Source organism: Pomacea canaliculata, linkage group LG13 (assembly GCF_003073045.1).
Source record: "Pomacea canaliculata isolate SZHN2017 linkage group LG13, ASM307304v1, whole genome shotgun sequence".
In the NCBI taxonomy this organism is placed as follows: Eukaryota; Metazoa; Mollusca; class Gastropoda; order Architaenioglossa; family Ampullariidae; genus Pomacea; species Pomacea canaliculata.
The window spans coordinates 11,277,320-11,304,383 of record NC_037602.1 but is presented as its reverse complement, the minus strand read 5'-3'; the positions used below and the strand labels follow the sequence as shown (position 1 = coordinate 11,304,383).

General features: G+C 36.7%; 2 protein-coding genes across 7 annotated transcripts in view; one reads left to right on the top strand and one right to left on the bottom strand.

Moving 5' to 3' along the window:
* The first annotated feature begins 935 nt into the window (after positions 1-935).
* On the top strand, positions 936-19,827 carry LOC112553563 (phosphatidylinositol 3-kinase catalytic subunit type 3-like). 3 transcript variants are annotated; one of them, XM_025220868.1, is made up of 23 exons: positions 936-1,088; positions 1,978-2,166; positions 2,643-2,786; positions 3,725-3,848; positions 4,298-4,480; positions 5,155-5,226; positions 5,432-5,536; positions 6,027-6,119; positions 6,531-6,716; positions 7,699-7,841; positions 8,294-8,390; positions 9,512-9,579; positions 10,490-10,595; positions 11,270-11,386; positions 12,066-12,203; positions 13,611-13,739; positions 14,344-14,413; positions 14,894-15,043; positions 15,432-15,506; positions 16,385-16,553; positions 16,692-16,782; positions 17,530-17,655; positions 19,143-19,827. In XM_025220868.1, the coding sequence occupies exons 1-23, from the start codon at positions 1,018-1,020 to the stop codon at positions 19,155-19,157; spliced, it is 2,661 nt and encodes an 886-aa protein (XP_025076653.1). In that variant the 5' UTR covers positions 936-1,017; the 3' UTR covers positions 19,158-19,827. The 3 variants fall into 3 exon arrangements, with proteins under 3 accessions (XP_025076653.1, XP_025076652.1, XP_025076654.1); XM_025220867.1 differs by having other exon boundaries at positions 8,285-8,390; XM_025220869.1 differs by having other exon boundaries at positions 992-1,130; positions 8,285-8,390.
* A 3,784-nt stretch (positions 19,828-23,611) lies between these two features.
* The window catches only part of LOC112553564 (myocyte-specific enhancer factor 2A-like), a 32,424-nt gene continuing 28,971 nt past the window's right edge, over positions 23,612-27,064 (bottom strand). For all 4 annotated transcript variants that reach the window (XM_025220871.1, XM_025220870.1, XM_025220873.1 and 1 more), the window contains one exon: positions 23,612-26,486. In XM_025220871.1, the coding sequence (XP_025076656.1) occupies positions 26,168-26,486 (319 nt within the window). In that variant the 3' untranslated portion in view covers positions 23,612-26,167. The remainder of the gene's footprint in view (positions 26,487-27,064) is intronic.

Here is a 27,064-nt window from a genome sequence, read left to right as displayed (position 1 = left end):
CTTTTATAAATTACATCTACATATATGACGAGTATATTTATAACTTATCTTGGAAAATCGTTCAGTTTCACACTCCCATTCTCTTTCCCCACAGATTACATAAACATAGAAAGTAAGATATATCTTTGTTGTTTGTTTTTTTTCAAATTTACACCAAATTTCTTTATCATGTACCGGCGGGTTTTGGAAGCCCTTGGAAGGGACCCAGGTGGGAATTTCCGCGAGTAACCATCGTTTCCCGCCAATGCCCCATAGACAACACGTCAATCTTAATTTACTGATGAATCTTGATTGTTCGTTCCCTATTAGTATAAAATACTAATTAATCAGCTGAGTCAAAACCTATAGCCTATTAAAAGTGCCCCCAAAACTGACAGTAAACAACCCTAACATTCTACTTGGTATATATAGTAAAGGTGTATATTAATGAGTTTTAAAATTGCACACTTTTAACGTTAAATTACAATAAAGTAGGTTTTCCAATGGCACATAAAGCTGGTCATCAATTTGTTGACAATAAAAATTCGGAAAAAAAGCAGTGAAACCAATTTTGTGTATTATATAGAAATGTACGTGTGGCACAAACTTTGTTTCTTAATAAATGCACAGTCAAATACTTTAAAGTGATGATGTATCACATGAGGGAAGACAGCAAGAGTGTTCGGGTTAATTCCATGTGTAGTTTTTTTTCCTGGCAATCCATGTTGTGTGAGGGATGTAAACAATCGTAGAGCAGTAACGATAACGTAAAACATAAATTTACAATTAAAACTAACAGCATACTTATTCCTCACTATGAAATAAGCTCTACTGTTATTTGCTACTCAAAATAATTAATCAGCATCATTAGCATTTTACACTGGTAACCATGTTGCGAGATTAATTTCCTCCACTATACCATGCTGCAGATGTGCAAGAAGTCGTGTGTAGCTCCGTGGCTTACGTCATGCGAACCAGGGGACTGCACTCGCGAAGTTTATTTTGGTTTGGTGCAAATGTCAACTTCCGGTGGCAACAATGGTAGAAGCAAGCAATCGCTTTAATTATGTCTACAGCTGTGAGCTGGACATCAACATCGAGATCAAAATGTGAGAGAAATTAATACAAAGCAAGAAAATCATTATTTGAGTGTGAGTTGATGAAAGCCTTCCATATTAGTTTTGCGTTGGCAACTTTCATCACAAGGGGTGTACTTCGTGTTCGGGTAACATTTAGACAGGACGACGTTGTAAGGTGCACGATAAAAATGAAAACAAAGATAATAACCAAATGATAATATTCTGATACATTTCGAACATCAGATTGTTTTTCTACTTGAAAAGTTCATCGTAGGAGGTTATTGGCTTGTTACTGCATTTGCATTTGGAAGTAATACATTTCATTTTGCCTAAACTGGAGATTTGAAGTACTAACAAATGTTAGTTTGTCGAAGTTGGAGTATTACTCGGTTTTGTTAAAAGTGTGTGTTCCTTGATATTATTCAGATTTTAATGATAAGGTGGATTATTGACAGGTTAAGAAAAATCTTTGTGGATGATGCTCAAATTTATATACTGATGGATTTATATACTACAGTTCCAGGTTACAAATTAATGTATCCTGTTTAATCCTAATGAAGCATTAATTTATATTTTTAGAAAGTCATACACATTGTCAGACAATGGGTTAAATAAATATGTATCTATATTTTGGTGAAAGACTAAAATACCTTAGCCCTATTTACCTAACCCAAATTCTTGATGTAGAAAATTACTTGATGACATCATTAATGATAATGAGATTGCAGTCTGGTGATGTGATGGATGTGTATATTGTTCATCATTCTAGTCAAAGGTAATATTTTATTTTGTAGGAAAATGCATCTTATGCTTTGTGTAATATTTATTTGTGTGGTTAGCTGTGAATGCCTCATTTATATCTGTGATCAGTTAAGATATTTTTCTGATTAATTCTGTTTTTTAAAACTTTGTTCCATAGAGGCACACTAGAAGGGGAGAGAGAGAGACCATCATTCACAGAACTCATTGCGGATCCAGCCAAACGGTTTTCAGGTGCACATCAGGATAACTGCTCAGACTTGTTTGTGTCTTGCCAAGTCTTTAGTGATGGACGTGCTATGGCTCTCCCTGTACAAACAAGCTATAAAGCATTCAGCACACGCTGGAAGTATGTATGATAGTAGAAACATTTGTATCACATTACCTTGAAAAGGAATTACTAGATAATGATTTAAAGTGAAATTTCAGATAATGATAAACTGTTTCCAGTATTCATCTGTATTTAGTATTCCAAGTTGATGTATTATATAGGAAAATGTGGTTTCTCCTTTCATTGAACTATCTATTTTCATGCAGTATGTATACTTTATTCCAGAAACAAAATCATTCTGTGAACATGAGTGCAAACATAAACAACAATGCACCTGCACTTCAGCCGTATGAGTATGATGTCACAAAAAGATAAAGCATAAGCTAAACAGATAAAATGTGCAAAAGTGTATGCAGGAGCAGAGAAGTATTCTTTGGTAGTTTCCTTGTGATGAGTAGAAGGTCCTACTTAATTTGTGGGAAATTAGAAGCATTGTCAAACAGTCAATGGAAAATTTACAGTTTTTTTCTGCTTTTGTTTTTGTCTGTCATCAGCTGGAATGAATGGCTGCCTGTTCCTGTCAAATACAGTGAACTACCACGAGATGCAGTGTTGGCACTTACCATTTGGGATGTAGAAGGCACTTCCAGTGCCATCCCTGTGGGTGGCACAAATATATCCCTTTTTGGCAAACATGGGTAATTTAAAAAAATAATGTGCATATTTTTGTAAACATTTAAAACGTAGATCTTTTAAAGTTGTTTTTATTTTAGCTGTAGTTCAGAAGGGTGTTTTGATAAGCATTGTTTATTATATTTCTGTGGGAGATGTATGAATAGATTTTATAGCTACTGTTTAAATTTATTTTTTTAGGTGAAAACGTTTTCTCTCTTCTTTTATTGCTTTTTGAATACTGTATTTTAAATAAATGTTCATTCAGAGATATTTATTTCTTTATAGAATTTACATGATGTAAAGCTTTAAAGATAATCAGCCTTTACAGCCTTCAACCAGAATTTACCTATCCTTACTGGGGGAGCAAATAAATTAGTGATTAGAGCATTAGATCTGAACTTTAAAGTGCACACACTAGCTGGCTTTACTTAAGTGATGTAGTGTACTTTTTCCAGTTGACTTAGCTGACTCCATAGAGGGCTGAGAAACATAAAGCTCCAAGAGAAAGGAGATAGGCAACATGCTTACAAAAGTTGGCCCTGAGATAATTGATGGTTCTATTAACTCACTTTTCTCATTCTACATATGTAGATATATGTAAATCTCAGAGTCATATCTATACTCATACTTGGAATATGCAAGTACCAATGATTTCTTCCCTCAGCATTTCATTCCTTTATGTACCACCTTTAATGTATCTTGCCCTATTAAAGAGATTAAGCCAGCATGCCTAATTCCAGCCATAATGCACTATGCAATGTATTTAAGAACATATCTATTACTAAGATTTCAAATTTTACCATTTTGGCATTTGTTTGTTTCTGAATTATTTTAAACTGAATGATTAGATCATGTGAATAGTTTGTTTTTGTAAACTGCTTAACTTTTTTGTTGGAGTTTTGTGCTTTAGTAACTAGTAATAAACAACTGCTTAAAAATGTTTATGCTTCTGAACTTACAGCACATTACGGAAAGGAATGCACGACTTAAAGGTTTGGCCTCATGTTGTAGCTGACTCTCACATTCCATCCACTACACCAGGCCAGACAAAGGACACCTGTGATACTATGTCTCGCCTAGCAAAGGTATAAATATTTTTTCACAGTCTGGAAAATTCTTGTCCAGAGCACATTATTATTTATCTCATTAAGATAAACTAGACGTTTTTACATAGTTTCCTTGTCGGGAAAAAAAAGATAGAAAGCATAGTCATCTTTGGCCTGCAGCTGCAAGCTGGGGAACAGGGCCAGATTATAGGCTGGCAGGAGCATTGCTGAGCAGATCTTCAACAGCCGAGTCCTCATCTAAAAGCCCCTGTGGCATGGCAAGGATCTCTACCATAACTTTATCAACTTCAAAAGGCTTTTGATAAAGAGTGCTAAGCAGGGCTTTTGCATGTATTATGGACATTCAATGTAGAGAAGGGTCTTGTACGCACCGTCAAGATGCTTTATGACAGCTCCAGGAGCTCAGTACTCTTCAACAACCAAGTCAAGTGGGTTTGCTCTTATGTGTGTGTTAATGTTTGTTGCAGTTAACAAAAAAACACAGAGATGGGCACATGATAAAAGTTGACTGGCTGGACAGGTTGACTTTTCGCGAAATTGAGATGGTCAATGAACAGCAAAAGCGAGACTCAAACTTTTTGTACCTGATGATTGAGTTTCCACAGGTGGTGTATGACAGCACTGTCTTTACTGTTGTCTACTTTGAAAAGGTATGAATCAGTGAGACAGTTGTTTCTTATACCTAACCTATCCATCAATTTCACTTTTATTTTCCCCATCTTTAATGAAAAGAAGAGCTAGTTTATCAGTGATTATATTAAGGAGTCAGGGATGCAGCTGTGACTTTTGGTTAAGCGAGTTTAATAAAGGCATCTGCTAGCTCTCTTCCTGCATCTGTGTGAGAGAAAGTTTGCTACTCACACTATATACCCCCCACCACTAAGTTACATCCCGTTATTGTAAAACCCAAGAGATTTTATCTCTATGCTTATAGAAATGTGAACACTGTATTGCAAAACACTGAAGATGACATGGTAATTTATTAAAAAATGCCATTGCTTGAAGTTGACACTTTTGTGTCATATAAAAAGTCAGCATTACAGATTTTTGCATTTCTAATCATTTTGGACTAAGAGAGTAGCCAGACTGAAATTTAGTGCTATGAAAATGTATTTTCCCAATGTCATGTTATGAAAGAAAGAAATTTTATTACAAAATGTTATTTTTATTGGTTAGAAATCTTCCACCTTCTCCAGGGTGGGCTGTGGCATGCACATATGCAAAGCTATGAAATTTATTTGTCATTATAGCAGTCATGGATACACACCAATTCATTTGCTATATTTGTAAATGTCCAGATCACTTTAATTCTGTTTTATGGCAGGATGGTGACAGAGGTTGTGAATTTCGCACACAAGCTGACATTGTGTCTATTCCTGATTCAGAAATGCTATTGGTAAGGCTGGTATATTTATGTCATTTCTTTTAGATAATAGCATTTTTATGAAAGCGCATATTTCGGAACAGCACCATATCTATGGTGAATTTAGGTTTCTGAAAGACCTATGACAGAAATAGAGAAATGGCAGACACTTTTGACCATTACAAGCAAGATTTAGGGATATTTCAACTGATTTAAAGTGGTTTTTCAAATGCTGCAGGAAAATCTTATTGAGAGTAAGCACCATAAAATGGCTCGAAGTTTGCGCACAGGACCAGCTGATAGGGACATGAAGCCAGATGCCAAAACAAGGGATATTCTGAAGGTAATGGTAATTAATTCTCAGTTACCCATTTCACAAAGGTGCTGCATAGTGCCAGATCAATTTTCCACTATACCTGACAGTCATGTGTGTCAAATAATGCTGCTTCTCGTTAAGAAATATGTCCCTATGCACAATGTTATTCTGATATATTTAAACCAATGCTGTCTTTCTTCCATGTCTACCTCATGCTTTTATATAACCAAAACTTGAAAGCTCACCCAGATAAACCAGTTTTCAGTGTTATTTTCCACCCTCTTAACCATCTAATTCATGATTGCACTGTGTGCGCCTTCACTCATCATCGCTTATGACTAACACTTTGAAGTTACAAGTGCAAAGGAAGTGTGGGCACTGACCAAATATGTCATTCAAGCTATGAAAAAAAGAATTTTTTGTAATGCTACACTGGTTACATATGCATCAAGATTTTTTTCAAAAGTTATAAGGGGTTAGGAGTATAATATTACATATTACTCTAATTTCTACACAGAAAATTGTAAGCTACCCACCAGCAACGCAGCTGTCATCAGAAGAACAAGACCTTTTATGGAAATTCCGCTTTTATCTGTCTAAGCAGAAAGAGGTGAGTTTTGTTTTAATGTGGTTTTTATAAGTGGCGACTAATTTGCATGTGTACATGTCCACACATGTGTTGTATGTAGCGGATGGGTATAGGATGTGTACCTACTTGTGTTATGGTGTGTGAGGGGGATACAGAGGAATAGTTTGTGTGGAAATGAATGCCAAATAGCGCAGGTTAGTTAATGTCCTGCACATTACAAGCACTGTTCCACATTATCATTATCATAAAGATGCAGTCTGATTGATGGATTAGTGGATGGGGAAAATCCACTAATGTTAACATGATTTTCATGTTGTCGTGTTGGTGCAGTATGTTAAAAATTGCTTGAAGACAATTTAGGTAAAGTTTGATTTGATACAGATGAAAATGGATTAAATTTTTTTTTAAATCTTCTTCATATTTTGATGGTAGGCACTGACCAAGTTCCTAAAATGTGTCAACTGGAGTGTGGGTCAAGAAGCCAAGCAAGCTTTAGAACTTATGGTGGGTTGGCAAGCAGTAGATGTTGTTGATGCCCTTGAACTACTAAGCCCAGCTTTCCAGCATCCCCTTGTACGCAAATATGCTGTCAGCAGGCTTCGACAGGCAGATGATGAGGTATGCATTCTCTTGGAAGATGATTATCTATTTCACCTGCTACTCTATTTGCCTATCCTGTTAATTAGAGCTGTTAATTTGCACAACACAAATATGTTGGCAGTACAGACATCTTGTTCTCCAAATAAAATTAGTTTTTCAGAAAAGTTAAAATTTCTTAATGATGTGCATTTACTGGTCATAACTAAATGTAAACCTTACCAGAATATACTCACAATTTGTAGTGATTAGAGTTATCCTGTGTGAAGATGAGTTATAAAGCACATCTCCCACTTGAAAAGTAGCTCTCTGCACTCAACAGCACACGCAGAGATAAAAAGTCAGGAGCATCCCATACAATTTTCTTAGAGGCAATGTACAGAGCATCAGGAAAAACGGAAGACACCACATATAAAAGACTTGCAGATGTCCTGTTCATCGGTATTGCATGTATATGTCTGTATGTCTGCTGAATCCCTACAAAGTACACAGTTCACTGTAAGGAAAAATCGTTCATTCCTAGCATTTGCTTGCTCAGTATAAGTAGTTGTTACTTTCCCTTACAATCGTTTTCTTTATAAGAATGCTATGTACCTGGAGGTTTATCCATTAAACATTCACTGAAAACGTACCTCTTCCCTAAACATTACTCTTAGCACCATTTCCCATAATGCTAGTCCTTTTTCACACCTTTCCTTTTGCAATATTATGCTACTCTCGGTTCTTGTTCTTGTTATTTGGTTCCTCTTTGTGTTTTCTGTATTTGATTTTATTCTTCGTTTAGCATGGTTGTTTATTCTTTTATAGCTCATATGTTGTTTGTTTTCCTGTTCCTCGTATGCTGTACATGTTTTGTTCTTTTTCTTAAGCGCTAAGAGCATGGTCCTTAGGAGTGTATGTGCTTTACAAATTTTGCATTTATTATTATTGTAAATGTATGTATGCTGATGTGTTTTTTCCTTCTCCACTAGTAACCCTTAAAAAATGTTTCTTCTGTTGGCAGGAGTTATTGTTATATTTACTGCAGCTCGTTCAAGCCTTGAAGTATGAGAATTTCAATGAAATTAAAAATGGTGAGGACATTCTGCAGTGCCGCAAATCGTTGGAAAGTCCTGATCTGCCTTCGACTCCAGCTGATAAAGACAGGTAAAACAAAACACGGAGTGAAAATATAGAAAGAACTTGAATATAAAGTCAACTTGCTCTTTAGCAGAACTATGCAGTAACCTTTTCCACCATCATGATCATCATTATCATGTTTGTTATTATTATGACATCATCATCACTGGTTTCGATTAGTGATTCTTTGTCTCAACAAGATCTAGTAGGCCTGCTTCCATTCTGATGTGGAAATCTTTATGTTCTGGAAGCTTACACATTTCATGCATATCAAACTGAAAACATTCAGATGAAATATTTCGTTTACACTATCTGAAATATTTTAAATCAATTTCTTGCTGTTGTATTGTGCTGGAATGGATGGGGAAATGATGAAAGGTTATTTCAATCTACATATCAAATAATCAAGTTACTACCTGTCTCTAGGGTTATTTTAGTTATTTAATTTGTACTTTTTTTATTATGCCGAGGTCGCCAAGCATGATGTCAAGAGCATCATCTACAGATTCCATCACAGAAGCCCTTAATGGTATACCAGTCACTGTAGACGCCAGTCAGCCCAATCTCGAGTTTGAGGTATTGTTAAGGATATTACTGAACTAGTTTTGAAGAACAATATTGGCATTTTGTGAAGTGAGTAAACATAGTTTTTAACGTTGATTGATTTGGATGCTTTTTGTTACAGTGATGCTTGAGAGCCATACTCGACTTGATATAAAATCTTGTGGGCTAGAATATGGAGATGCCAGAATGATGCTGTTCTGTTCTGTAGGTTTGTCAGATTAGTATCTGTCCTCATGTATCTTTTTTCCTGAATTTGGTGCCTCAGTGTAAGTAGTGTAAGCAGTCTTACACAGATGATCTGTTATCTGGCTGCCTGTCTGTATGGGCTGGTTTTTCTCTTATTATCAGTCTTTAATTTATGAAGAAGGGCTTGCATGGGATTCTATTCAGTCTAATGATTGTGTTCTTGTGGACTGTCTTTAGTATGTGATATTCAAATGTCAGAAAAACACAGACAAGGTTATGGGAGTATTTTGGGAGATTATGGGAGTATCACCTTTATTGCAGGTCATAGTCACCAAAAGCATTTCACTTGCTACACAAAACAACCTGTGAGATGGATGCCAAGAATAATATTGCTATTATTTTCTTTTGCATGCTTTTTACACCCTTTCAAACCATTTAGCTAAATGCACGAACCATTGCCTACAACAATTGCCTCCCATGTTGTTTGAGCCTGTGCCCAATTGTTGTCTTCTTCATTGTCCAACAGCCTCAGATGCTGTATCTGCCCCATCTACACTGTTGTTTTTTTTTTTGGTTTTGTTTTTGTTTTTGGTTTTTTTTTGTTTGGTGTTTTTTTGTTGTTGTTTTTTTGTTTGTTTGTTTGATGGATTAATTCTCCTCTTCACTACAGTTCAATACTCTCTGATCTAGGGAACATTTTCCTTGCAACTTTTTACCCTTTGTTGCTTTAGATTGTGGATCTACCATGAGTCAACAAGCATAGACTTGATCCTCTGATCTACTGTTTACAATCCTGCCTCCTGTGCTATGAATATTATTAATATTTACACTTTATAAAGATGGTCAACCTGTATGAAATGTGTCAGACATCTGGAAGACTACAAAATTTATTATGTAGAAGGTATCAGGACTTAACTAAGTTTTTATGTTTGCATATTTTTTTTCAGATGGACTTGGCTACTTTTCTTATTTCAAGAGCCTGCAACAACCCACATGTTGCAAACTACTTTTACTGGTAAGAATAATCACACACAAATGAATAGTTTAGGATAGAAAATATAGTCTGGGTGACAGTACTGTTAAACATACAAGCAACAGCTTTCAGACACAGATGTTTATATATGCAGTCCTTTAACGGGCAATTTCAGTAAGTCACCTGCAAGTCTGTGCTCGCTGAGTGAAATAAGGTGGCTATTTGTTTGGCATTCATCATTGCTTTTAATTCTTCCTCTTCTCATTATTCTCCTGTTTTCATCGGTTCATTGACAGGGTGTAAAAGTGGATGATAGACAATGGCTTAAATTTCTTCAACAAAGTCAGAAGGCATCCACTTTTGTCAGCTGCAAAACATTTTCAAACCTGGCTTTCTCAGTGACATGGTACACAAAGTGGTTCAGGAAGTGAAATTTCTTGGGATAATCTTTGACCATAAACTGTCATTCCTTCCACATATCAAGTTTCCCACCTTGTTCAAAGCTGTGAACATAGGAATTGCATCCTTCTACAGTACAGGCTACATTTCTGCTGTAGCCACTGTGGTCTTATAGCCTTCTCAACTTTCTTACTCCCTGGCATGTTTGTTTCGTCTTGTGCTCATGCACTAAAAAAATTATAGGTTGAACCTTTCAAGAAAAAATAGTTACTTAACTGAAAAAATATGGGCAATTCAAAAATAAAGTGTCGTTTTGGATAAATCAAATCAGAAGATCACATTAAATGTAAGATACCAAATAGTTTAGCTCCTTGAATTCTGGTTAAGTACTAATGAAATTATTGTATGGTGTGTTCTAAGATATAAAAAATTTCATGAAGATTACTGCCTTCTGTCATTAATGAAAATATAATTATCGTGAAATCTCTTTTTGGGGGTTTATTATATATTTTTGTAATTTTTTACACAAATACAATTGTGTAATATTTGACAGGTATCTTATTGTGGAGTGTGAAGATCTGGACAGCCAGCCAAAGAATAGGAAAATGCATGAAATGTATATGTGTGTTATGAGGCGTTTCAGCATAGCATTAAGCAAGGTCAGTGCAGGCAACTTTGGTTACTTTTATTGTCTGTGGTCATTGTTGTAGATCAATGTTCTTGTGATAATCTCTTTGTTTTTTAAAAGTATAAAATGGTAGAATTGACTGTTCATTATTTTTGTTTGTTTATAGTTTATTTGTTTTGTTTGTTTGGTATGGGTTTTTTCTTACTTTTTAAAAATCACTTGAGTGATGACATCATAAATGAAGGCCACACATTTTGTACAATGGGTAAGAGACAAATCTGCATTTCTGCCAAGCCTCTCAGTGCTACCATTTTCTGGGTCTATGCGCCACCTTCAACCCATGAAGATGTCAAGATGAAAAAGTCCATGCTCTTTTATACAAAATAAGAAAGAGATTATGGCATATTATGAATGTTCAGTGGGTCCTTTATCCACTTTTCAAGTGGTTTTTCATAAAATCATGTAGAAATATGTATATTCTGTCACTAAACACAATGCCTGACTTCATATTCTTGTTGTGGGCAGAATGAGAAAAATAAAGAATGTCTGGGATATAGCAACACAGCCAGTTTTTTTGAAAAACTGGGTCATATTGCATTCATTCTGACTGGTAATTATGGATAATTATTCCTAGCATAGCAGTGAAGAATACCATCTAATCAAGTTGTAGAATCAAGTGTCAAGAATCTTTGATGTTTGTCACAGGGTGGATCAAATTATCGACAGACGCGATCTGTCTTAGCAAGACAGCAAACCTTTTTGGAAGGACTAGTGATTATGGTCAAGATGGTCATGAGAGAATCAGGCAACCGAAGCAAGAAGGTAAACTTGCTGCATACCACAAATTTGATTAAGTGTGCTTGATTTGTGTTGTACTCATGTTTTTTAGGTTGGTATCTGCTTTTTGTTCCAAAAAAAAACTATGCTTAGACATAACATACATTTTACTAATAAGCCCGCCCTTTGAACCATAAATCTGATTGCTCTGCAATATTGTGTTGAACTTTGTTTTGTCATGTGCACTAACAAGTATCAAAGATTAAAGTGAACTGTTAGAAGTCTTGCTATTCATATGGATAGCGGTACATAAAATGTCCAGGAGTTTGAAGTCCACCTGATTTTTTTTGATGAGGTAGTTAGTAACAATGATAATCATTTTAATTATACATGTGTAACTGAGAATTTCTTACTATGCATTGCTACAAAAATAAAATGTTGTACTCAATAGTCAGGTCATTGTTAACAAGTGAACAGCTATATTGAAGTTTCATTATATTTTAGGTTAGACAAAACTAGATATCTCTAGTAGGATATTATATTTTTAAAAATTGAAAAAAATTTCAACCATAACAGCTAGTGTATCTCTCCAAACTAGTTAATCTGGAATGTCTATAGGCATAATTTTCTGCTATACAACGTGTCATTTTCATTTATGATGGACTTTATATGCACAGTTACCCTCTGGTAAAATATAAAATGTTATCTCTGATGCCGTCCTCAGATTGAAAAGCTGCAAGCTCTGCTTCAGGATCACGAAGCATGCAAAGTTAATTTCTCATCATTTGAAGAATTGCCACTGCCTTTGGATCCTTCTGTCAAGGTTACAGGCATCCTCCCCAGTGAAGCAACTCTTTTTAATGTAAGTTGTGGTGAGAAAGGGGAGAATGTGTAAGTAAACTTATTTGCCTATCAGACAAATGTTGATGCTGGCTTCTCAAAAATTTGTCACATTGAACTTCAGAACTCACAGGAACATCTTGCCCTGTGGTCTGATCCTGGCAGCAGTAGGTGAGACTTGAAATTCAATAAATAAAAGGAGCTTTTTTCATAGCAACATAATAATAATAATGTAGATTTTGAGGAACAAGCAAGGAACATCCACTACAGGATAAACAGGAATACAAGGGTCATTCAAAAAGTTCTTACCCTCACCCAGAAGGAGCTGCAGAAACAAGACAGTTTTTAACAATTTTTCTATATAGTTCCCCTTGACATCAATGCACTTGGTCCTGTTTCATGTGGTCTGCTTCAAGCTAGACTATGGATCCATCATCTGTGGCTCTGCTCGAGAATCCTACCTCAAAAATCTGGATTCTATTCACCACCAAGGGCTCCGCATCTGTTTGGGTGCCTTCTGTACCACTCCTGTACCACTCCTATACAAAGTTTGTACGCAGAAGCTGGTTAGCCCTCACTTTTCTCTGATGTCTGAAGCTCATGCTATCCTATGTCTGTCGCTTAAAAGCTCACTCTGGAAACCCTGCTTACCATACTGTCTTTGGACCACAGCATTCTGCCCTTTATGCCACTTGTACCAAGGAGCAAAATACCATTATCACTCATTGTTGCACCTCACCTACAAGCAGCCAGAATAGATATTCAGCAGTTAGAGCCTCTCCCTTTACTACCAGCTCCTCCTTTGACACGTGGGGGATTTGCCCCTAAACTTTTTAAAGTAAGATTATTTTGCGGTCATATAGCCTTAGTTGCTGGCGCAGAGTAAAACACAACCAACCAACTTTTCCTCAATACCCCTGGCTGCTGGGGTCTTTCCTCTTTTGTTTCAGCCATTTGAGCTCATTGCCAAGTAGGGAAGTGCACTGTATGTGCTTTTATCATTATTATTTGAAATATGACTATTCTTTTAAATCTGTTTTTAGAAAAGTGTAGATTATGTAAACAAGAGAGAGATATGGTACGTGTGTGTGTGTGTGTGCAGGGGGGGGGGAGGTAGGAGGGACATTGCCCGAAGAAAGGCTGTTTACAAAATTGTGTACATGTGCCTCATACCTGTTAATTTCAATTGTTAGGATACTTCATTATTTGCTGAGTTTAAAATTTAGTACCAGATTTACATTTCACTGGTCATATGAATGTTTTAAAGTACTTTTATAATTTCAATTACCAAGCTGCTATTCATTATCTTATCACATCATTCATTATTATTACAGACTAACAACAGTTAGTGTTTGTGACACTTTCTTAGGTTGCAAAACATCTGTTATTTTCTAATTCCCTGGAAACCATTTCACGTGTGTGTGTGTAGAGCAAGCTCATGCCTTGTGGGTTGACATTCCGCACAGTGAATAGTGAACATTACAAGACTTTGTTCAAACATGGAGATGACCTACGTCAAGACCAGCTTATTTTGCAGATGATTGAGCTAATGGATAAGGTAATGTTCTTGTTTTTTCCTTCTGTCTGCATTTCACATAACATTCTCAAAGATTGTTAGGTGGGGAAATGATAACTGATAATAATCCAATTAACTAAATAGTACAAGACTATAAGATTGTTAAAAAGAAATGAGAGAGGCTTCACCAGTCAAAGTATTTATGGATGAAATGCATCTTGACACCCAACTTAAATACTGATCACAAATCCCTGGGCATGAGATGTACTACAACTAAATATTTTATTTTTCTGTCACGGTCACTTTCATGGTAGCATGATGGTACAAGTACTCAAATAATGGTACTTCTTCCTAACCAGTTTGTAATGCTGGTTTTTATTGATAAGGACGTTGTTATTTTATGACCTAGAGGTTTGGTTTCCTAACCCTTTGATTTATTATTGCTTTTTCTTGCCATGATGTAGCCTTAGTTGATGGCACGGTGTAAAACAAGCATCTAAAGATTTAACTCAGAAAGTTAAAACACTTAAATGCTAACATTAGAGCCATTTGTAGTTTGGATATTGTCCCGTATATGTGTGTGTGCATTTGCACAGTCTGAAAGATGCAAACTTGACTACACAATCATTTCTCTGTGTGGATACAGCTACTGAGGCATGAGAAGCTAGACCTAAAATTGACGCCTTACAAAGTTCTTGCAACAAGCAGTAAACATGGTAAGCGTTTATAGTTTTTTTTTTCTTTTTTGGTTTGCCTCCATTCTGTGCCATTTTTTTTATCAGCATAAATGTGAGCTTTTCATTTTCTTGATGTAATAGACAAATTAGCCAAAGAATAAGGGACTTAATAGTATACTTCCATCAAAAAAAAGTTGATTTACAATACTATTGAACTAATCTTCCCATGGAGCTATTTACCAAACACAATACAAATATTACTATAATGATTTAATGAATTGATGCTGGAGAAAAAATTTCTGCATTAGCACAAGCAGAAAACAAAGCATTTCTTGTTTCCAGAGAAGCCTTGCCCTTTGGAATTCATGATTCTTGTAATGTGCTGATGTTTATGATGTGGCTGATTGGGTTTTGCTTTTCCATGAGGAATGCTTGGCAGGCTTACTGTATTTAGTAAACCAAATAGATTGTGGGATGAATTTTATTTTTTTTAAAGTTTTTTTCCTGTTACAAATGCAGGGTTTGTGCAGTTTATTGATGCAGTGGCCATTGCTGACATTCTTCAAAAGGAGGGCAGCATTGTGAACTTTTTCAGGAAGCATGCACCATGTGAAAATGAATTCCTGGGTGTTCAACCAGAAGTGATAGACACATATGTCAAAAGTTGTGGTGAGAAAAGATTTGCTATTATTGCTGTAGTTTGATTTCATTAGTAGTTGATACTATTATTATTTCATTCTAAAAATAAAGAGTCCTACAGAAGGCACATGAACTATAATAATAATAAGCATACTTATATAACGTATTTCTCTGCTATGGAGTAGACTCATTGCACTGTGCACAAACAAATGACACTGTAATAAAAATTCAGAGCATATACAGAGCATATGTGTACCACTCGCAGTCGAGAGGATACACATGCACATAGAAGGAGGAGGTGAAGGGGTAACAAAATGATATCTCTTGCTGAACAGAACCATTAAAGAGTCATTGTGTCTCCCGTTGAAACAGGTCATGTCCTGGTTTCTGTCTGATCATAATAATTACTTCTTTTCAGCTGGTTACTGTGTGGTCACATACTTGCTTGGTATAGGGGATCGTCACTTGGACAATCTTTTAATAACAAAAACAGGTGAGTCATAAAATAGAATATCAGGATTTATGAATTAATGCATTTGTTAAAACTGTAGAAGAAATAGTTCTTCGAAAGTATGGTTTTGAGCACGCATGTCCCTCAAAATGGAAGCTCCAAACACTGCATATTGAAAAAGAGCAAGAAAAAAATGTTACAAAAAGTTTGAGGAATAGCTTGCCACTCTTGCTGAAGAAACTGGTACAGCTGATTGAGGTCAACTGAGTGGCTGGCTCTAAGTCGCTGGCTCAGGACATCCCACAGATGTTCAGTGTGATTCAGATCAGCGGAACAGGCTGGCCAGACTATTTTGTTGACTTGGTGCTGCTGCAGGAAATCATCGACCTGTTCAGTCTTACATTGTCATCGTGAAGAATGGTCCAATGGCCTGCAGTGCTGGCGGTACCAAAGGCTTTTAAAATGTTATCTCTGCCTGTCAGGTTGCCTTGCATCAGGCAGAGGGAAATTTTCTAGGCCATCCCCATCCCACCCCACATCATGATGGATCCACCACCATAGCAATCACACGCCACCACAGTGGGATCATGTTATTCAAAAAACTTATTTTGCAGGCTTGCTAATTAGAGATGTCAATTACCAACTTTGAAATGAGATAGTAAAGAAAGGGCAGCTTTTTGTGCTAACATTAACAGAATGTATCTATTGTTTCTGCCTACTCAATCACCCTAACCTAAAGTCACACGGTCCAAAAGCCAATGTTAAATGAGAACTTATTGGATATTAAATAGTTTAAGCTGTCTCCTAAGGAAGAGCACTTTATATGTATGTATATATGTGTGTGTATATATTTATAGTAAGTTATTATTATTGAAATATTTTCAACCCACGGCTTAATTTCATAATGGAAATTACTGCAGGTAAATTATTTCATGTTGACTTTGGCTACATTCTTGGTCGAGACCCAAAGCCAATGCCACCACCTATGAAACTAAGCAAAGAGATGGTAGAGGCAATGGGAGGACTTTCCTCCGACTATTTTCATCAGTTCAAGCAGCACACTTATACTGCTTTCCTGGCTCTCCGAAGGTACTTCCTTTTTCATTTATATGTTTAACATGCTTGTAAGAAAAAGTGGGTGCATGCACGTGTGTGTGTGTGTTAAACCTAACCCTGCTGCCACATTTGTAAAATAAATATAACTAGTGGCTGATTTATTTTCAACAGGAAAGCTAATTTGTTTCTGAACCTCTTCTCGCTTATGGTGGATGTCAACATTCCAGACATTGCGTTGGAACCTGATAAGACTGTAAAAAAGGTAAGTACTAACTGGCCAGTGAAGCATAGCATTATGGACTTGAAAGGTATCAGATGCTGAAGGAAGGCAATAGATAAGAAGTTATAGTAGTCCAGGAGAAGTATGAGGCAAACAGATTGACTGTAGCCTTGCATCAGATAGTGAAAATGCGTCAGAAACAGAAGAAACACATTTTGACCAAAGAGGCATTATTGGGCTGCCTGGAGAGAGCAAAGTCAAGGGTGATGTTTAAACTCTTCTACTGGCCAGAACCCTATAGGACACCATAGAGGACTGGGAAAGGATGGGAGGAATGAGAACTGATGACTATGGTCTGAGACCGGTCTCAGAGATCGCTCTAGAACCAGGAAAAGGCTATGTCTTAGATGCCAGAAACATAGTGATGTCAACTAATCTATAGTATGGCAGGTAGGTCAAGAAGAATAAGCGCTGGCACTTGACCACTAGATATTGAAAAAAGCTGAAAATAATGGCTTTGTTCCTTGAACACTTCACACATAGCTGTTCTCAATAGGGCAAGAAAAATTCTAGCTTACAGATGTGAATAGTTCAGTTATCCCAAACTTTCCTGCATAATACCTAACATGAAACAGCTTAATAGCATTTTAACTGATGGATTGATCTAGGCTGTTATGAATATTATTTTTAAAAACTGTCTTTAGTTTTGCTGCTTTAGTGTTTTTTTCTGAAAGTAGTGTTAAAATAGATATTGTTTCATGCCAGTGTAAATGTGGACTTTTTTCCCAGGTTCAGGAACGTTTCATGCTGCATTGTTCTGATGAGGAGGCAGTGCACTTCATGCAAAACTTGATTGAAGTCAGTGTAACTTCAATGATGCCAGCACTGGTAGAGCAGCTGCACAAAGTTGCTCAGGTACTTAGAAAAGTATACTTTTGAGTGTATCGCATCTTGTAAAGTGCAGAAATATTTGCTGAAATTTAAAGGTACTATGCCACATGACTTCACGAACAAGTGAAAATCATTAGCATAAAATATACATACTAATCATTAGTCCAGCTGCATGTGTTTCTGGATCATGAGATTCATTAGTATATATCTGTGTGTAGTCTTTGTAAAAGGTGCTTAGTGTGAGCCTTAGTCATTTAGTTTGGGAGTTCTCTTAGCTGTATTTGGTGAGATCTAAATCTGTGGTTGTGGAAGTGTCCAGCGTAATGTTTGGTGTTGACGAGGGGTGAAGATGCTATAATGCTTTTTTTTTTTGCTCCCTTTTTTGGATGTGCTGTTGAATAATGGATTGTGTTGTGTGGTGATCTGTGCCTGTGGACTGAGTAAATCTGTCAGACTGGGTGTTCTGGTGGAAGACTGCATCTTGTAGAAGAATCTGGCTATCCTTTCCTTGATTGTCAATTCTGTAGGTTTCTGTCCTGTCTTCCAGCACTGCCAGGTTCAATGTTCAAAGTACTCCTTACACTACCTTTAACACCCTGGCTATACAAACTGAAACATTGGTTTGATCTCAGAACTTGAAGTGGAGCAGCAAATAGTAGTTCATTCATTACATGGGCTTGATTGAGATTGAGTAGAGATGTTGAATTGGTGCCCCATTTATTTCCAGTTACCACTCTCATTAGATTTCTCTTTATTGGCAGATGAGAGACATAAAAGACAGATGTCTTATGTCTGTTTAAAGCCAGTGAATAAGACTAATGAGAGACAAAGAGTGTACAAGGAACCTCTGACAAGAGGATGCCTGTTATGTATAAAGGACAGCTTTCAGGATGTGTAGGGTATCCCTGCTTAAATCTTACTGTAATAAACTCCAAGCTCATATGAAATAAATGTTAAGAGCAACACTTGCTTTCATAACACACATGAATACATTCAAAGCTGGAAGAGGTTTAGTATTTCAGTTACCTGGGATCAACCCTCACAATCTAAAATCATCAGAATGTGGAGAAACAGCAACAGTGCTTTCAGAGCTGCATATTTTGTGGACTGAAGTCTACACCAAACTTTGTCGTCAATCCCTAAAATCCATTGCACACTTCAGCAGAGGAAGCTTGTTGTTATTGTTTAGGCATGTAGTTCAACAGTCTTGTGAAGACTGAAAGGCATGCTAAAAGGAAGTAGAAAGAGGGGTAGGCAAAAGATGGTCCAAAGAACATGGAAGAGTAGACCTATTAGATATCCCAACTCTGCTGTACCCAGCAGAGTACTGACCACCATAGAGAGCTGTGTAAATTGTGTTTCACCCACCATTCTCAAACAAGTACTAAAGATACTAACTTAAACTCATTTATTGAAAATTTACATTAATAAGCTTGTTTTTGGTGAATTAGTATAACTGTTTTCTGAACATGCTAAGTCGCTGACTTATTTTTTTGTATTTCTGTCTGCAGTATTGGCGAAAATGAACATCCAACATTTCCATTGCATACTAAATACTTCAGATTCAGGAACTTCACCTATGGGAAGCTACAGTGTCTGAGTGACCTGGCTGTTTATACTTTTTTAAGCTAGTGAAGCATGAATAAATAAACTCTTTGCAATGTGATCTACAAAATATACTCAGATTTGAGTGTGCAATATTGCATTTTCTTCTCACAAGATCTATTGCACATGTTGGTGGGTTTGACTTGAAAGCTGAAAATTAAACATATTTAGCTTGCAAATTACTGTCATCAAAGCAATTATTTAACTTTTTATGTATTAAAATAAAAGTATGCCATCTCCTACAGTGCTTAACAATACTGGTGGGTTTTTTTTTTTAAAAAAGGTGGTACATTTAATATGTGCTCTGGAAAAAAGGGCATGCTTGGTGATAACAAACAAAATGCATCTTTCAGCATGATTTGACAACAAAAGTTCATCTGATTGGGATGTCTGTTTTGTTTCTGTACAATGAATGGCAGTCAGTTTGCAAAGCTCGGTGACTTGTGTGCATGAGTGAGTGTTGGGAGAGGGAGGGGTTACATTTCACATGTAAAAATAGTTTCAGCATCTTTTGTTCTATGTATATGTTGTCAGACTGTATTATAAAGAAATGTTGAATGTTGAACAGTAATAAATGATTTGGTTTCTACATACTCTGTGAGTTTTCCTTCATAAGAATTTTTATTTCAGGATCAAACTGATCTTATCTGTTGCTTCATCATTATTTTTTTGGGACATGATAACCTGGTCACCAGCTTTCATGACCTCCTCGGGGAAGCGGATAGCACTGGCGTCCAAACTGAGAGTGCTGGTTCAATGCCTGATTAGCACAGCAAACTTTCCCCAGTCGACCAAGCTGTCGGGAATAAATACCTGACTTTTAGAGAGTTGGGGAAGGTAAGGCAGTGAAGGAGATGGGCAAAGCCCTCAAGTAAAAGCTGAGGGTTATTTGTCGTCTTCACCTTGCTTGGATGTCACAACTCGGCATTCAGTCAGAACTGGCATCCCAGGGAGTTAAAGCTATCTCAAGAGAGGTGTGGAAAAGAAACGGCTTCAGTGGTAACAAGCACCAACTCAGGCAGTCCTCTCTACAACCAGACGTATCAAAACTAACTTATGTCGCATAGTAAGCCAACCAGTGCAAAAACGGCAACCTGTATCACATACGTCGCATCGTGACTATGCCAAAGAATGAAGGTAAACTCAACAACTGCGAGAAAGCCAAGTAACACCGTTGACTGTCTACCAATTACCACGAAAGTCATTGTGACAACTGCAATTATGACTTTGCCATGTAATGCAACAGCGGCTACAAAAAGCAAGTCATGGCGGACACTACCCACTCCGTCACTTATAGCTCTACAGCTATGTATGGGCTCGATCAAAACTTCATATATTAGGGGAAAAATAAACAAAATGATTGACTTAACTGTACAGGAAAACTCATAGTAAATCCCCCTTTCACAGTAAAAGTCTTTTAAAGTTCACTAATAGCACATCTGTGTTTGAAGCCCCTGCTGTCAGATCCGGAGCTCCACCAAAGAAACCCGATACACACTTTTCAAAGTTGCTGCCTCTTTTGAAATTTGGTTAGATCCAGCACAGCAGCCAACGACCACAGAAAGATAACAGAAACATATGACAGAAATTTACACTCCTTACAAATCTAACAATCATCTTAAATATACTCTATTACTATTATCTAATTATGATCCAAAAACTAACATAAAAAGATTACAAAAGTAAAACTGAGTAGACTCACCTTAACAGGTTTCGTATAAATAATGTACACCATTTATCCTTTCGGTCAAGAATTCACAACTTAAAAGTCTGGTCAGGAGAAAACAATTAGGTTCTTTTAGGCCCTTTCGATATTTGTAACGTCATTTGAGGAACAAAATTATCAACTTGAAAAGTTCTACCTGCTATATTTGGTCAAGCCATAGTTTTACCAAAGTGTTACACTTTTGCAACATGTAATCTCCCAGCCTTCCTCGCACTAAATGGACTGAGCCACCGCAACACAGGCAGATGGGCCTGGAGCACCCAACAAGAGGCTAACATGTCTGTCCTGTCATATACTTTATGCTTTAGCTCCTAAATATATTGAATTTTTATTATTTTGTTATCTTCTTCAACGCAATGAGTTTGCCTTTAGCAGAGTTCTTGCGCTTTATAAATTTCCGCTTATTAGTGTTATTAATTTTTAGTTCCGAATGCGTTTGCCTTGAAGGGCCGCACTAATGCTGGTCTAGAAGAATGTGCATTGAGACATAAAGCTAACGAGTTATCAGCCGCTAAGTGGGGCCTGCAGCCAAGAAAGGTGTGTGACCAACCTGTGAGCAACTCTGTGAACACTGGGATTTGGAGCAGTGCTGCCTGTAAGGGAGGTATCAAAATTGTTTGCTTTTTTTTTGTTATTTTTGAAGGACACAGTAAGACTTTTTTCCTCCAACTTCTCCATCACCAGACATACAAATACACAAAAGCCCTTGTGAACAAAATTGTATGATACCAAATTTGCACTTGTAACATAGCCAACAAAAGAAAACAAATTATGGCCAAAACACTAAAACTGATGTGTACAAACACTGGGAGGCATATAAATTTTTACTCTCAGGTCAAGAAACGTGTGGAGCGTGAGTGATTAACTTCCCACTTGCCCAGTGGTGATGATTGCTGGGCTTTCTTGGTCCTACCAGGAGGACAGAAATACAACTAAAAAATATCCTTAATTTTAAACTTATGATTTATCTTCTAAAACAGAACATGCATTTTCAACTGATAGTGATTGACATGAGTGGCAGTGGAAGGATTTTGCTCCATCAAAAACTCATGTATGTACATATATAAATATTGACATTGACAATAACCAAGACTGACCTCCCAAAAAGTTTGTAGACTTCCTAAGCAGTCAGTTTCTCTGCCTTCTTTGTGTGTCAGTGTCAGGGGAGGACTGTAGCAGGTGGAGGCTGATAAATTCCACTTATGCATAACACAGGCGATGTTCTGTTAGACAACATACAAGACTGACTTTCGGTGCGTAATTTCAGCGACTCATATTCTTGCTTTAATTTTAACCATAACACTTACTTTCCCTTTCTTGAACCAAGAAAAGCTACAAACGTTTCCCTAACATTATTCATCTGTTTAATAAAACAAAAAAAACAGCAAGCCATTCTTGCATCACACCCTATTCCATGACTGCGCCTTAGGGCCTAAGCGAAATAGTGAAACAGGAAACAAAACCTGGGATAAAGAGCCTGTCTGATACAGGCAGGTGTGTTCCATACCCTTGTGACACAGGGTATCTGACTTCATGAAGGGATTGAGGAAACAGCAAAGGAGATATGCACTGCCCTCACATAAAGCTGGCCCCAGGAAAAATTAATTCTGGAACACCTCTCTCTCAAAAGGCCTTTACCTTGTACCAACTAGTGCAAGTCATGATGTCACCCACACACAATATCACACAGATTGCCAAATAAAACTGTACACTATTACCCGCCTAAGATTGTAGGCATCGCCATACAGCTGCAGCAATCATGGCTGCCAGACAAAGCATGTCTTTGCAAGTTGCCCCTTCCCAACCCCAGCCAGCTCAAGAAGATAGTGGATATGAACTGACAAAGTTGCCAGTAGGCAAGAAACGCAATTGTACGCTTGGACACAACAAACGTGTGCGATCCTCATTCGAGTGCCATGCTTGTGAAGGAGGACTGTGCCCTGGATGCTGTCAGTTACCATAGGTGAACTGCACCTTGTATAAAAATGATGTGTGAATAGTTTTCTGTTTTGGACAATATGTGGACATGGACAGGATTTTTTTTTAATGAAACTGATTGTATTGTGAATGTGGTTGACATGCGAATTGTAAATTTTCTTGGATTATTGCTTTCACCAGAGTAAAGGTAGACTATTTTTATTACTTTTATTGGAAAGTTCAAGCTTTTTCCTTTCCAAATAGGTTTCTTGCCATGGTGGCTATAGATCTTTGCACTGAATGTGCAATCTATGCAAGTCTGAGGTTGGTTGTAAGTCGGGTTGGGGAGATAGTTTTAGCAGAAATAACGCTTATATAGTGAAATGCATCTGTAAAAGGGTTTTGAACATAAGAACAGGCGAAGTAACTTTACAAGGGATAATTTCTCCTGCAGATTCTCTAAAGTCACGATATGACTGGTCATGAGTTCAGCGCTTCTAGCAGTTAGCTGTTATGAGTTTGGAATGAATTAAAGCCAAAGACCTCAGCATTCAGCACCAGCCCAACTGTATTTTCTTACGCTTCTGCCGACTCACATTTTCTATATATTATTTGTGAGAAGCGCTTGGTAAGAATGCTCTCAAGTAAACAAAGGCAATTAGCCATCAGGATGATGTCTGTCCCTATACTTCAGGTACAGCATCTTCTGACCTACTTTTTAAAAAAATTAAATTTTAGTTTTTGCAATTTTTATTTTGAGGCATTACAAATGAAGTCTTAGAGTGAGATATCCTTTTGCACTTTGTTTGACCACGAGTGTGGCTAGTTTGATAAAAGTGTAAAATCTCTCACTGCATGCTCTATTCCTCTTTAGCACATGTCATCTGTTTGTGATTAAAACAGCCATTATATATTAAGTTTTGCCTGACAAAAGAAATCGTAACAATACCCAAAAAGCAACACATTCACTAACATTTGTTTTCAAGAGGAGCAACACAAGCATATGTACAAGGGATTGTTGATTACTTACTACAGTTTAAATCTAGACAAAATGAACTAAAAGACATTATCCCAAGCCTTAAGTGTATGACAGGTGATTTTTTTTTTTAAATCTGCTTCGCCCATTTACAATCTCAGACTTCTATATGATACTTTATGCATGAGGTACCTTTCTTACTCTTAGTACAATGGGCAATGTGGAAAAGAACATTTAAATTCAAACTTTTTCACTTTTTACTGTACTTCTGCAACAATTTTTGACACAGCAGCAGTCTGGCATTTTCCACTAAATTAAAGCTGCAAAAATGCACAGAAAGTGTTCAACACTCTTCAACATCTCTACTTTTACCTTCCTCATAGAACGAAAAAACTTGTTGTGACGTCACACCTTTGTACTCCATGATCGATAAAAGAAAATGATTAAATAACAACATATAAAGAGGGCATTAATTTTTATCTTGAAGCAATAATCAGCTCCCAAAATAAATATTGGAAATGGCCCATTTAAAAGTAACATGATAAGATCATAAATATGGTTACATGTTGGGATATTTTACACCCTGACTGTGCTATGACATTTTCTCCCACTGGCTTTAATTAAAAACAAAAAGCTTGTGCTTAAATTATTATTTAAAAGTATATGTTTTTACTTTTAGTGATACATTTAGTATCAGTTACTTTTATTTTAGAAGTCATAAAATGTGTCATCACAACTGAGTTACAGAATTAAGAAAACTGTTGGTGAAACCAAAAAAAAGACTTAAAAAGAAATGACTAGTTGACAGATGTGAAACACCATGCACGAGCACATAATACATGCATATGTATAAATATACAAACACACACAGCTTAACTGTCATAAGGTATGTCAAGTAAATGTCTTTCTTGAATAAGGTTGTTGGATTTATTAGGTAGACGTCTCACAATACATCCAGGAACAATTTGCCTACAATGATAAGATGTATGTTTTCATCTAAATCAATAAAATTAACACAAATATAAAACATAAAATCTTGACTATGGATTAAGCTAAACAAATTAATAATCTAAAAGCAACATGCAAAATCAGTGAATGACTAAGACAAATGCAGTACTATTGCAAGGAAAGCTTTTTTTTTGCATCAAAATCAGATTTCACTCAAAGAATTATCTTTGATTTCTACCTCAGTCTCTCTTCTTTCATAAAAATAATGTCTGATCTGTACACTCCTGTATGCAACTCTTAAGATATAACTCTGTGTATAAGAGAAAATTTATATGTCATAGTGGCATGTTTGTGTACAATGTGTGCATGTACAAACAAAAGAACTGCAACCAGCAGTCCAACACAGTCACAGATAATAATCTTGTTAGGAAAAAGAAAAGAACTGAGGAAAAAACAAACCGTCACCATCATCATATTATACAAATTACCATATTTCACATTCATTGGTATGTGACTTAATCAAAATATTGAAGTGTGAGTATCCACTAAATAAAAGTTTCAGTAGCACCCACTAAACAATGATTCTTAACACACAGTGTCGCCTACTTACTATCTGCATCCTTAAGCCCCTTACAGTACTATGTTGTATGCAATTTTTAATATATATATCATATATTTGTTTAGTCTGATCGATGCAAAATGGGAGGTAACACACATAGTGACTGCTGACTCATTGCCAAGTTAGCTGCATCCTTTCACAAGCAAAAAGGATGACGATATAGCAAATGGCAGATGGAGGAGATTAAAAACTAGGCATATAAATAAAATAAATAGAAGATGACAATTATGAAAGTGATTTTGTTGCAAAGAATCTTCAGGATTTTTCTCTGCCTATCAAACTGAAAACAAATTATTGATATTTTAATTAATCTTGTGTATGAAATAATTTTGGAAAGTCTTCAGGACACAATTTCTTTTGAGTATATGAGAAAGTGATCTATCAATATCAATATAGGCAGGAAAAGTTAATTTCTGCACAATTTAATGTTAAAATTAAACTTTTATTTCCTGCCAGATTTTATTTCTTTAAATAGGTGGATTCTGTGCATGTCCAGGTGATTATTTGAATGTCAAGGCAGCGTTACCAATGTTTCATGAGCCAACAGTGGCGAAAATGTTCTTGTATTTAAGCACATATTTTGTGCCAAATCAGTCTTCACCTTCTGCAGAAATCGCAATGACTGGGAATGCCAAGTAAGCAGAGTTTGCAATTCTGCCTATTACCACAGTTCCTCTCAGAGGCAGAATGCTGTTTACAATGTTGGGCAGACCAAAACTTTAAAAAATCCATTGTGAAGCCCTGATTAGGTGGTCCATGCCTCAATACGTGAGCGTTTTACTGCTGGGCTTTCGTAGTCCAAGGCATGCACACTTACAGGTGATGAACTATCAGAATGTGACATGGCATGTCCTGGAGATAAATGACCAGTTCCATTCCCTCCTGATGATGGTCGTAACTGCTGTTGAGGTTGCTGTTGTTGTATGTGATGTGGCATAGGTCCAGAGGGAGTAGTAGATTCACGTGGTGGAGTAATAGGCTCACTTTTGATGTGAATGCCACTGAGAATATTGACACCCATGGGAGACGAATGACTGCTCAACGAAATGCTTTGTTCCACAGGACTGCAAACAATGATGCAAATTTTAAAGCCAATGACAATCTCCTTTTTATTTGCATATCACCATATATTTAATAAATTTAATGTTTATATAGCATACTAATTATTGATGTGACAAAGTTTTAAGTAGCTGAATGTTAGTATCAGGTGTGTTATTTTTAGGATGTTCATGATAGCATTCTATAAACAGTCATCTAAAAATATCCCCCTGGAATCAGCTATCTCGTTACAGAGGACAACTTTTTTTCCAGAATCTGATACCAAATCAGGCCCTCAGCATTTGTCAGATAGACTACAATCTGCAGCTTCCTCACAAGTGAGCCTTGAGGTGACGGGAGAGACACAAGGTGATGCAAGGGACATGTCTCGTGTCTCAGTACTCATGTAAAGGCAGCTACAACCAGCAAAGATATCAATGGATTCCTTACATCGAGAATCAGTGGAGGGCCATCCACGTCACGGAAGACATTCGAGTGTTAAGTGGAGTGTGTGTGTTGAACAAATGCAGAGTGAGGTGTGTGGTAATTAAGTACAAAAAGTGACCGAGGTTACTTGGATTAGAGATAATTGGGAGACTAGCCA